Source organism: Rhododendron vialii, chromosome 3a (genome assembly GCF_030253575.1).
Source record: "Rhododendron vialii isolate Sample 1 chromosome 3a, ASM3025357v1".
NCBI classification, from domain to species: domain Eukaryota; kingdom Viridiplantae; phylum Streptophyta; class Magnoliopsida; order Ericales; family Ericaceae; genus Rhododendron; species Rhododendron vialii.
The window spans coordinates 2,944,006-2,956,777 of record NC_080559.1 but is presented as its reverse complement, the minus strand read 5'-3'; the positions used below and the strand labels follow the sequence as shown (position 1 = coordinate 2,956,777).

The 12,772-nt window shown below is 39.5% G+C and overlaps 3 protein-coding genes across 3 annotated transcripts; all 3 read right to left on the bottom strand.

Annotated features, from left to right (window-relative positions):
- Positions 1-2,755: 2,755 nt before the first annotated feature.
- Positions 2,756-5,081, bottom strand: LOC131319390 (uncharacterized). Its single transcript, XM_058349617.1, has 2 exons — positions 4,202-5,081; positions 2,756-3,606 (listed from the first exon to the last, which is right to left on the bottom strand). The coding sequence occupies exons 1-2, from the start codon at positions 5,079-5,081 to the stop codon at positions 2,756-2,758; spliced, it is 1,731 nt and encodes a 576-aa protein (XP_058205600.1).
- A 3,241-nt stretch (positions 5,082-8,322) lies between these two features.
- On the bottom strand, positions 8,323-10,149 carry LOC131319388 (disease resistance RPP13-like protein 4). Its single transcript, XM_058349616.1, has one exon. The coding sequence runs from the start codon at positions 10,147-10,149 to the stop codon at positions 8,323-8,325; it is 1,827 nt and encodes a 608-aa protein (XP_058205599.1).
- A 756-nt stretch (positions 10,150-10,905) lies between these two features.
- Positions 10,906-11,838, bottom strand: LOC131319387 (disease resistance RPP13-like protein 4). Its single transcript, XM_058349615.1, has 3 exons — positions 11,731-11,838; positions 11,549-11,625; positions 10,906-11,401 (listed from the first exon to the last, which is right to left on the bottom strand). The coding sequence occupies exons 1-3, from the start codon at positions 11,836-11,838 to the stop codon at positions 10,906-10,908; spliced, it is 681 nt and encodes a 226-aa protein (XP_058205598.1).
- Between the last annotated feature and the right edge of the window lie 934 nt (positions 11,839-12,772).

Genomic DNA, 12,772 nt, shown 5'->3' with positions numbered 1-12,772 from the left:
ATTTCTCGTGGGCCGTGTTGATTTTGACATTCAGGTGCTCCATGTACTTCTTCGCCTCTGCAAAGGCCGCCGAATCGGCGAGGAGGAGATTATTACGGATCATGTTAGAAGAGAGGAAAAGAGCTCCACCGTGGTCCATGTACTTATTCGCCCCTTCAAAGGCCGAATCCACGAGGAGGAGAGATTACGGATCGTTTCAGAAGAGAGGGAAAGAGCTCCACCGTGGTTGTCGTTTTTGTTGGTGGTTGCAGTACTGGTGGAAGCTGCTGCATTGTGGTGGTGGTGGTGGTTCTCAAGCGGTTTGGGTTTGGAGACAAAAAACTTGGCCTTGAAATTGGCTACCAAATTTCGTATTGGGCAGGACTTGGATTTGGCTTTGGTAGAATTGTTGATGGTTGGAGTTTCACAGGGTGACGAGGGAGGAGGGGCTTCACTGCTAGTACTGGCCATGCTCTTTGAGAGAGAGAGAGAGTTGGAAAATTTGACGTACGAGAAAATCAAGCAGATGGTTAAGGCGCAACACTCTTACTCGGGAGAATGTATAAAATTTCTCAATTGATGCGGTGATGTTCTGAGCATGACTTTGTATTCCTCTAAGCACGGCACACCAAAGTTGAAATTTCAATGGCCCTAAACCATGACTCAGACCTTGAGTCTTCTTCCCACTTGCCCCATGTCAGTTTTCACTGAAATTGACACGATGTATTCTGTATATTCCAAATCTATTTAAAAGTTTTCAATTTCCCCCCTCTATAGAACTGCTGATTTTCTTTGGTGTGAAATTTCTTTCAAAAACATGATTGAGTACGATTTGAATAAGGGTTGTTTTTATGTTGTATCTGTGTCCATTTATCAGTATTTAGTTGTGTTTTAGCGGCTACGTTAATTTCTTTATCACCAGGTTTTAGTTTGAGAATTCACTAATAATAACGACACCGTGGCACGCGGTGTTTCGTGTCCTGTAAGCACCCCTCCCTTTCCCCAAATTCCTTAGGATAAATTAGGTTAGGATTAACGGAAAAAAAAGAAGAGAATATAGTTTGGAGACTTCACATGCAATATATTCTTTTGCTGTTGGTTGATTGATGTGTTATGTTAAGAATTTACAGTATTTATCACATTTTGCTGAGTACATATCATTTTTTTTTTATCGGCGAGTACATATTGTTTTTGATATAGCATAATGACAAAAAGGATTTATTTTGGTTATTGGTTTTATTTTTTTCTTGAAAACGAGCTCTTGCAAATGAATGAACTTTGCATTTAGACGAATCCTACCTTAGCCTGATTACGCAAATATATTGATGGACACAAATGAACAGCAAGAAGAAAATTACAAACCTATTTTGGCTAATTTTAAACCTATTGCTAGTATATATAAAGAGGGAGGCGACGGACGATTATTCCGTCCATGAGCCTCAACGAAAGGACTATTTACCTTACACTGTGATGAGTGCGATTATTTCTGTCTTGTTTAAGTCTTTTGACAGAAGTCGAAAAGTACACCTAACTTTTGGTTTCAGTTCTTGTCGACGGGCCTATTGGCCATACACTGTGATGAGTGCGAGTTTGTTTGTCCATACATTGTAATTGAATTAATTAGTGAGTTTGTTTGTGCATATATAATCTCACTGAAGGATGATGCTATGGTGTCCTCAGTCATTTTGGAGATACTGTAATTTTTGGCATAATTTTATCATTATGAGTATAACTAAATCCATTATAAGCATAACAGAACTCAAATAAGACATAATCAAGAAATATCCAAAAAACCAACCAAGGCGTAACCAAACCTAACTAAGGCACCTTGCTATGGTTTTGGTTATACCTTGTTATGGTTCTGTTATGCTTGTAATGAGTTTTGATTATGCTCATAATGATTTTGTTATGCCAAAAGTTACGGTGTCCTCAAAATGACTGGGGATACCAAAGTCATTCCCCTAACTGAATGCTTTAGCGCAAAAGACTTCCACTTTAACATCTTCAATTGATCATCTCTAACTCATTTCAATACTTACCACAACCTCTCATGCACTGTTTCTAAAAAAAAGAAAACACTACAAAAGAAAATACTTAAAGCTTTCTCAAATGCAATCTTACACTGATTACCGCGAAGACTTAGACAAATAACCCTTGAGCAATATCCATACTAGTTATATAAAATTAATTTAACAAGAGGAAATATCACTCATTGAACTGAATAAGAGAATTAACTAAAATGAGTACATATTCTAGGTAGCAATAGTTCTTTTGCGAAATAATCTAAGTTATAGAGATGAAGAACAGGGAAAAAAAAACAGGATAAAAAAAGCCATGGGAGAACCTACCTTGCTTGGGGAGGCTCCACTTAGGAGTAAGTTACAGCCAATACCTAACTCTCTCTTAACTTGGGGCATCCTGAGCTTAAGGTTGGATCAGATCCCGACATAGAACTTGAGCTGATCCTGCCGCTGGTTTTGAGGTACTTCTGCAACTGCAAGTGCGAATCAACGGCCTCCATGTTCACCCACACGCCCCTCTCATCACACGGGAAGTTAGTTAACTTGAGGCATTCTTCTTGGTGCAAGTAAATTAACCTGGGAAATAATATCCTCAGTTCGCTCCAATCTATCTCTAATTTGCTCAAGTACTTCAAACGCAATATCTCCACATTTAGCCACTTCCCTTGACCTTTCTGAATTTGGCCTAGATCACATAGTAGCCCTCCTCTAATATAGAGTTTCTTTAGTACTCTGTTCATTTTGGCAGGCCTCAACTAATTGGTTAGATTTGCCGTAGGGAAACACCGAAGGTCTAGTTTTTGCAAAATGGGAGGAAGTGTCAAAGAGACCGGTGGTCTGAATAGTTCCATGCGTGCTTCTTCTTGACTTTGTTTGCTTCTTTCACCATGTAAAGAGCATCCTCCCCATGATATTGTCAACTTTAGCAGGTGTTCAAAATTTTTTAAATCATCAAAATCCCACAGTCTGCTAAAGTCTTTCACACTTACGTAGATACTAAGTTTTCTCAACTTCAGAAGGATTGACAAATCTTGCAGAGTGCATGATTGTTTGTTGTTCTTGAAATCTCCAATGATGAATCCCTTAAGGACTTCGAGGTTTGTTAGTTGAGCAAGACTCTTGGGCATGTGTTCTAGAAAGTAACACTCGGACATGTCCAACTGTGTCAACCGCCGGAGCAAACTGATATCCTCAGGAATTGCCTCAAGATTATGACATGCTTGGAGATCTAAGATCGCCAAATTCTTGAGCTCTAAAATGGATGCGGGGAGCTCCGTGATCATCGAAATTCCTCGAAGGCTAAGAAACGTTAAGCTCTTTAGATCCTTCAGTCCATGGAGAATTTTGGCGTCTGCTAGTTCAATGTGGTGCGTAGCTGAGCTCTGCCACCTTCCGAGATAAAAACATCTGATATGCTTGATATTATCAAATATTTTAGGCTCCCAGCTAATAATGGCTTCACCAACGTTGACTAGACATGTATGCCCCAATCGAAGGCCCGTATCATTTTCAAGATCCAAATCACGATTATGGTTTAAAGTAAATCCCCTAGCTTTAGCTGCTTCGTATAAAGCAGAACGAACAGAAATGCTCATTCTGTAACTCTCTGGCACCAAGGAGCAATTTTGGTGGATAGGTTGGATGAAGCGCTGCCAGGGCCGGCTCATAAGTTTTGGAGGCTGGAAGCGAACCTCTTGAATGAGGCCACTCTATACTTTTCATATAAAAGTGGTCTACAAAGAGTCATAAAAAAAAAAAAAACCAATACAAAAAATTTATCATACCTCAAAATCTATCATTTGAAAATTATTTTTCTCGCACTTTTTGCTGTAAACGCCTTGATTAAGTCTCCATAGTCAAGCTTCTTCTCCAATTCCTTCTCGATAGACAACATAGTCAATCCATTTAATTTTTCTTGAGGCATGGTTGACCGAAGATAATTTTTGATCAATTTCAACTTTGAAAAGCTTCTTTCCCCGATGCAACTGTAATCGGTATAGTCCACAATTTGGGCCTATTTTGTGGCTCTTAAATTTTAATTGGGCCTATTTTGTGTAAAGGAGGCTAGTGTAATTTTTTTGACAATATATACATACATACATACATACATACATATATATATATATATATAAGAATCCTAAAAATTTAGGGGCCCTCGTTTTTAATTTTTTTCGGGGGCCAGAAGCGCCCGCTTCCTTCGCCTTGGCTATAAGCCGGCTCTGAGCGCTGCTCAACAAGCTCATCAAATATCATATTGCTATCATACCGATCATCCTCAATGAGAACCGAGGTATATCCTAGGCCTGCCCACAGGTAAATCATCGTGGTTCTCTTTATAATTGCCGCGGGTGGGAACTTGAAGAAACATAACAAACAATGCCGCCATCGCAGGAAGAGGACATGGAAAGCTTCTAATAGGCCATCAAAATCTCCGGTGTGCGTATCCTCTGGCTCCTTGTAGAAGAAGTGCGACATCCTGTCCTCGGCCTCGTTTATATTAGGCCACCGCTTACGATGTGGGTTGGAATTGGCATGACGGATTTTCACGTGCGAAGAGATCTGCAACCTCATCTTCGCGACCTCCTTCTGGAGTTCGTCAAAGTCTCTCAGACTGCCGCCCAATGTTTGGAGCTCCTCAAATTTCTCGTGGGCTTTGTTGATTTTAACATTCAGGTGGTCCATGTACTTCTTCGCCTCTGCAAAGGCTGCCGAATCCACGAGGAGGAGATTATTACGGATCATGTTAGAAGAGAGGAAAAGAGCTCCACCGTGGTCCATGTACTTCTTCGCCTCTCCAAAGGCCGAATCCACGAGGAGGAGATGATTACGGATCATTTTAGAAGAGAGGGAAAGAGCTCCACTGTCGTAGTCATTTTTGATGGTGGTTGCAGTACTGCTGGAAGCTGCGTTGTGGTGGTTGTAGTCAAGCGGTTTGGGTTTGGAGACAAAAAACTTGGCCTTGAAATTGGCTACCAAATTTCGTATTGAGCAGGACTTGGATTTGGCTTTGGTAGAAATGTTGACGGTTGGAGTTTCAGAAGGTGATGAGGGAGGAGGGTCTTTACTGCTAGTACTGGCCATGCTTTGGAAGAGAGGGGAGAAAATATGACGAGAAAATCAAGCAGATGGTTAAGGCGCAACCCTCTCACTTCTTGGGAGAAGAAAGTGTTTTGGATGGTTTTCTAAAGCTCAGAGCAGAGGTGAGTATACCCAAAAGAAGATCTGAAAATTCTTACTGTATATTGTAGTATTCTCATTATCCAGTGTCTTTATGCCACCTGGATGACAACAATGATTTTGTTTGGGAATTGATTTTGCCACTTTCCTTCTCTCACGAAACAAATCATCTCATAAAGATACAAAGTGTAGGCCTAAACAAATCGGATCAAGCATCTAAACATATCAGATTGAGCTGATTTATCATAAGGCCCACTCGGTTTTATTTTTTAAAATTATTGAACGGTTCGGATCATCTGCACCCCTTGGGTCGGTATCCATACGATTGGTGAATATCTTTAAGGATGCTGAATTTGGCGCTCCACTTCTAACGTGGAGTTACTAATAACTTCATGTATAAAATGTAAGCCTGCGTACAAAAGTAGAGCGCGAAAATCAATTTCCTTTTTATTAATGTCTCTATTTCTATAATTAAAGATAAGAAATTGATTTTCGTGCTCCACTTAAATAACATCCTTCAGCGAATTATAAAGAGTCACGCTTAAGCAAAAACTTGACATTCAACTCTCAAAAAAATAAACAGCATATTAGTCTAAAGTCCAAATGAAACACCGCTATAGGAGCTTTAGTCCAGCTTAAGTTTCTGTGATGTATAGAGTCTATTAATAAAAATATTTTAGAATTTAGAATCCGTGAAAAGACAAAATTGCCATTAATGAGACAAGGACTTTGTTTGGCTAACACAAAAAATATCTTTTTTCATTTAAATCTATACACTTGTAATAAAAGAACCAACAATGGTAAGCCAAGTCATGACTTGAATTTACGTTATTGGCCTCCGAAGTTTTCGTTCCTGTTTTGTCCTTGCATGTGTGGAGCTAGGGTTAGTTTTGGTATTTCGTCTTTTGTTTTGGAACGATGGCCTTTTGCTTGGGAACGATCGAGAGGGAGAGTGTCGAAGTCGATTTTCTGAATTTCACTCAGCAGATTTGTACTCTCTTTACTGATTTCACTCAATTTTTGTACTTAGTGAGCCGATTGAACTGTTCTATGTGATCATCATGGCATTGTTCTTATGACTGTTGCTAAGCAAACGATCGGGAGCGAGAAAGTCAAAGTCGGTTCTTCGGATTTCATTCAGCAGTTTTGTACTCTTTTCGGATTTCACTCAATTTCGATACTTAGCGAGCCGATTGAACTGTACAATGTGATCATCACGCGCGGCACTATTCTTACGGTTGTTGCTATCTTTAAAGGAGAGGCGTGATTTTGTTATCCAAATTCCTCATATTCCAAAATTATAATATTTCAACATTCACTAACCAAATTTGCCTATTTCGTGCAGGTATCTCCAATTCATTTGGCTTTGGTGGACATAATATAGTGGTTGTTTTCGCTCCATTCAAGCCCTAGATGAAGGTTAATCAAAGTAGTCTCCCTCTTCACCTTTTTCCTTTTGGAAAGATTTGATTTTGGTATCATTTTAATCGTTCAAAGCATAACTACAAAAAATTCGAGTACATCACGGTTTCGTCATCTTATGATATTTGAATGATGGCTGTTGAAATTGAACCGCTGAACGTATTCGAAAAGTATACAATTGGTGGTATGGACAAAAATAACATATGTGTATTAACTTCCCGACTACCAATTAAATCAATGAGTACGCATAAACGTGAGAAGCACGAGCGTTAAACTAGTTGTCTTAAATGAGACAAGGCTCTTGTTTGGTTAACACAAGATATATCTTTTTTCGTGTTTTTCGATCTTATTGCACTTTCATGGAGTATTCTAGGATTTTAGAGTGCACTTTTCTATTATAGGATACCTTAGAGTTTTAGGCACTTTCATAGAGTATCCTAGGATTTTAAGCACTTTCAATGCCGGTCAACCTTGGTCAACATCAGTCAACTTTAGGAGGGGTTTTTGTAAATTCTGGACAGAATGTCCTTTAGATTTTACGGAAAAATATTTATGCCCTTATTATAACCCTAATCCTTATAATACGTTCTCCTACTCAATTTGCCCAAAAATAAAATGTTCAGAATCATTATCCCAATAAAGTCACCGAGCATTGATTTCTTTAAGTTAAAATGTTCAGAATCATTATCCGAATAAAGTCACCGAGCATTGGTGGGGTCCAACTTGGAAATGCCCCCAGTAAAATCACCAAAGGCAAACCACCGACAAAAGTAATTGAGTTCCACTCGTTAAAGCAAATCCATCATATCCATCTTGTGCACATCTGACACAGTGGATTTGATTAGGAGTGACGTGAATCGGATCAACGTGACTATTAGCGTGAATTGTTTATCTCAAAGAGGTCTAAAGTTCGAACGATTTTAATTACCAAAGTGGGTCCAATAAAGTTACAAAAGCACACAAATGAAATTTGAAATTTGTGTATAATAGGCACTCTAAGGCCATTTTGGATCCATCAATTCACATACCTAAAATATTTCAATTGTTTATCTTTTTTATCAGTAAAATCAGTATTGTTAAAACAGTTAGATCAACACTTACGAAATTTGGAGGAGGATCGAGTTGAACTCATAACCTCTATTCTCCTAGCACTTAAGTGTACTCTTTGATGCCGTTGGACCAAAGGCCTATTGGCTACAATATTTCAGCTGTTTGCCGGATTCAAGTCAAATTATGGGAGAATCCTAGTTGTGAACCTGATCCAATTCAAATAAGGTCCAACAGGCACTCCATGCCCTAAAAATAAGGTCCTGATCTCGATTCGTAACTTCTTGCTAGCAAATCTTCAACGGTACTACATAATTTCAGCATTTTTCCACAACGAACAGAAGGGGTATTGACCAAAACTTATTGATCAGTCATCGCTCAACAAAGAAGGAAAATAGAAGAGGAAGCAATTCTATATTTCATTCTCACAACAAGCTACCAAAAAGCTCAACAAAACTATAATATGAGTACATATTCTAGATAGCAATAGTTCCTTTGCGAAAGTAATCTATAAGTAATAGAGAGGAAGAACAAGAAACAAAAATACAGGATAAAGAAGCCATGGGAGAACCTACCTTGCTTGGGGAGGCCCAACTTAGGAGTTACAGCCAATACTTAACTCTCCTTTAACTGATCTTATATCTTAGCGAAGCACATAAGCTTCCACTAAACCTAACTAACTTAGTTGTCTCTCAACTACTGGACAAATGTTAGAATCATCCTGACCTAAGGTTGGATCAGAGCCTGACATAGAACTTGAGCTGACCATGCCGCTGGTTTCGAGGTATTTCCGCAACTGCATGTTCGAATCAATCACCTCCATGTTCATCCACACGCCCCTCTCATCACACGGGGAGTTAGTTAACTTGGGGCATTCTTCTTGGTGCAAGTAAATTAACTTGGGAAATAATATCCTCAGTTCACTCCAATCTATCTTTAATTTGCTCAAGTACTTCAAACGCAATATCTCCACAGTCCACTGCTCCCCTTGACGTTTCTGAAATTGGCCTAGATCACATAGTTTCCCTCCTCTAATATAGAGTTTCTTTAGTTCCTTGAGTTTGCCGGGCATTAGCCAATTGCGTAGACTCATCATAGGAAAACATTGAAGATCTAGTTTCTGCAGTTTGGGAGGAAGTGTAGCAAAATGAAATGCTTCGGCTACGTTTTCAGCTTGAGCTTGTAAAGAGCATCCTCCCCATGATATAGTCAACTTTTGCACGTCTTCAAACTTTTCTAAATACTCCAAGCCCTGCAGTCTGAGAAACTCTTTCACTTTTATGTAGATGTTAAGTTTTCTCAACTTCAGTAGTCTTGACAAATCGCGCAGGGTACAAGATTGTTTGTTGTTGTTGAAATCTCCGATCAAGAATCCCTGAAGGACTTGGAGGTTTGATAGTTGAGCAAGACTCTTGGGCATGTGTTCTAAAAAGTAACACTCGGACATGTCCAAATGTGTCAAACTATTGAGCAAACCAATATTGTTAGGAATCGCCTCGAGATGATGACAAGCTCGTAGATCTAAGATCTTCAAAAGCTTGAGCTCTAAAATGACTGTTGGAAGCTCCATAATCATAGAAATTCCTCGAAGGCAAAGAAATTCTAACCAACACAGATTCTTCAGTCCATGGAGGATTTTGGTGTCAGCTAGTTCAATATGGTGCGTAGCTGAGCTCTGCCACCTTCCGAGATAAAGACTTCGAATAAATTTCATATTCTCAAATATTTCAGGCCTGCAATTAATAATGGCCTCACCAACATTGATCAGACATGGGCGCACTTTTAGACCACTACAAACGAATCCAGGATCCAGATCAAGAGAATCATTTGAAGTAAATCTTCTAAATTTAGCTTCTTTGTAAAAAGAAGCACGAACAGAATGGCTCATCCTGCAAGTGTCTGGCACCAAGAGGCAATTTTGATAGACAGGCTCAATGAAGCCCTTTGCAATAAGCGCATCAAAGATCTCATTGCCAACATCCTCTTCTATTATGTGCGGAATAATCCCATCAAAATCTCTTTGATACAAGCCTCTACTCCGTAGATGCCACAAAATAAGTCCCTGCCCTATCCACAGATAAATCATCGTCCTTTTCTTTATAGTTGCCTCCGGTGGGAATGCGAAGAAACATAACAAACAAAAAAGCAATGGCTCGGAGAGCTCAAAGGAAGCTTTGAATTGGCCACCGAGGTAATCATTGTGCAAAACCTGTGGCTCCTTGTAGAAGAAGTGCGTCATTCCATCCTCGGCCTCGTTTATATTAGGCCACCGCTTACGATGGGGATTGGAATTGGAAGAACGGATTTTCACATGCGAAGGGATCTGCAACTTCAGCTTCATGACGTCCTTTCGAAGTTCGTCAAAGTCTCCCTGACTACCGCCTAATGTTTGTAGCTCCTCAAATTTCTCATGGGCCTGGTTGATTTTCACATTCATGTGGTCCATGTACTTCTCCGCCTCTGCAAAGGCCGAATCCACGAGGAGGAGATCATTACGGATCATTTTGGATTTGGTTTTTGTTGAACTGTTGATGGTTGGAGTCCCTCTAGATGATGAGGAGGGGCTTCACTGCTGGCCATGGTCTTTGAAAGACTAGAGTTGAAAATTTGATCAGAAAATCAAGCAGAGGTTTAGGGGCAACCCTATTCCTTTGGTGGTGGTGATGTATGTTTTGGAATTTGGATGTGAATGGTTTTCTAAGCTCAAAGATAAACGATGTCCATTTATAAGCACCCAAAAAAAAGAAAAAAAGAAAAACGATGTCCATTTATTCAAGAATGGTAGGCTGGTAGCAGTATTTGGATGTGGAGTTGAGCACTTGGCTTGCCAGTTGCCACGTAGAACGAGAAGTTCCATGGAAGGGCCACTGCAACAACAGAGAAGGGGTTGGGAGAAATCGACAAATTTAACATCCTAATTATGTTGACAGAGTTATGAACGGGGAAAGCACATTCCAGCTATATTGGCACCTACAAAACCTCGACAATCCTATACCACCAAAAGACCCAAAACAGACACAAGGTTGGCAAGGTACGGTTGTGCTCATTCTTGTTGACAAACTAAATTGATAAATAACCTAGTTATCATTAGTGTGTAAAAAACATCTAATCCTAGCATGCCTTTACGTGTATAGATTATAAAATTTGGTGAATAGGAAACCTATACAAAGTAAAAAATTATGATATGAAGCTTTGTTGGCAAGCTGTGAGTGGTGGAAGGGTATCACGTGGGCGTGCCGCTGGTTTTGAGGTATGTCTGCTACTGCATGTGCGAATCAATGGCCTCCATGTTCATCCACACGCCCCTCTCATCACACGGGGAGTTACTTAACTTGGGGCATTCTTCTTGTTGCAAGTAAATTAACTTGGGAAATAATATCCTCAGTTCGCTCCAATCTATCTTTAATTTGCTCAAGTACTTCAAACGCAATATCTCCACGTTCCACCACTCCCCTTGACGTTTCTGAATTTGGTCTAGATCACATAATAGCCCTCCTCTGATATAGAGTTTCTTTAGTCTCTCGGCAGGCCTCAACCAATTGGTTAGACTTGCCTCAGGGAAACACTGAAAGTCTAGTTTCTGCAAAATGGGAGGAAGTATTAGAGGGCCTTGTGTGAATAGTGCTGATAGTATTCTTCTTTCTTCTCCAAACTCTTCTCCAAAAGAGCATCCTCCCCATGATATTGTCAACTTTTGCAGGCAAATAAATTTTTTAAAATCATCAAAATCCCACAGTTTGCGAAAGTCTTTCACACTTATGTAGATGTTAAAATTCGAAGCGGCAGAAAAGAGAATTTTAATGCATTTCGATTCATTTCCATACAACAGAGGATTCCACAAAGAGAATCCAATTTATAATCTACAATCAAAATATAAAATATTAAAATGTATATCCTATCACCACGTCAAAATGGAAGGGATAGACAATAAAATTCCTCTAGCTAATTCAGCCCTCTTCCTGCTTAGTCCAGGGAGTTGCTGATCATACAGAATTAGGTCCACATAAACACGAGCGAAATATTGATAATTATGAGGATCCCTGAAGGACCTGGTCTAAATTTGCAGATCACGGACTCCAGTTACCTTCTCCAAGCAAGAAAGTAACCCTTTTTTTTCCAATCGAAAGCAAGACAGTAACTGATTTTTGTTTCTTTTTGCTCCTTGACGGCTTGGCCGACCAGGCCGAGACATGATCCGTGACATTTATATTGTAAAGAAGACAAACTATGGGATTCAAAACTGACATTCGAATCCTGGAAGATAGGTATAAAAAAAAGGTTTGAATCCTTGCATTTTCCTAAAGTTTGAATCTCAGTATCTCCCCAGAGAGCAAAAACTACAAAGTAGGTATGCATTCAACCATATAGTATAGAAGTTTCGAAGCTTTTACTGCTAGAATGTATTGGAGACTAAGATTTCGTAACAGATATGAATAATGTAGATGAGCATGCTGTTAGGGCATTAATTGCCCGAAAGGATGAGGTGTTAGGACATAGGCCCAAGAATGTATATCAAGCTGTCTCACATTCTCTCTCTCATACCATGTTAGAGCATCGAATCCCAAAAACTTTAGCGGATAGGAAACGAGCCCAGCAATGTGTACTTAGCCATCCAAGACATGCAACCAAGATTAGCCAATGCCATTTTATTCAAAGGGAGACAATAACTATACACCATTAGTCACAAGTTTCCTCCATGATCACAGAGGTCGACCCACGTCACAAATCCTGCACAGTTACACTAAAACTTGTGCTATCATCTACTCTGATAAAATATCCAGAAAGTACATAAATAAATGGGCTTATCCAACTATTTTTGTTGAACCATAGAATAGACATTGTGATCTGAACTTGAAATAAATGAACACAGTGAATAAATACGGTAGGCCATTGCCACAAAATAGCTACGACTAATCACCCTAAACTGAAATCTATCCATATCCTATGTGGTTCATTCCGGACGTAATCTCACAACATTGAATCTCCCAAATTCCTGCTACTTGGCTACCCAGAAGATTAAACAAAAGTGAGCTACTCAATGGAAATACAGCAATCAATCAGAGATGCATACCCAAGACGTCAATTACATTGCATAATCATGAGAATGAATAAGGGAAAAATTGCAA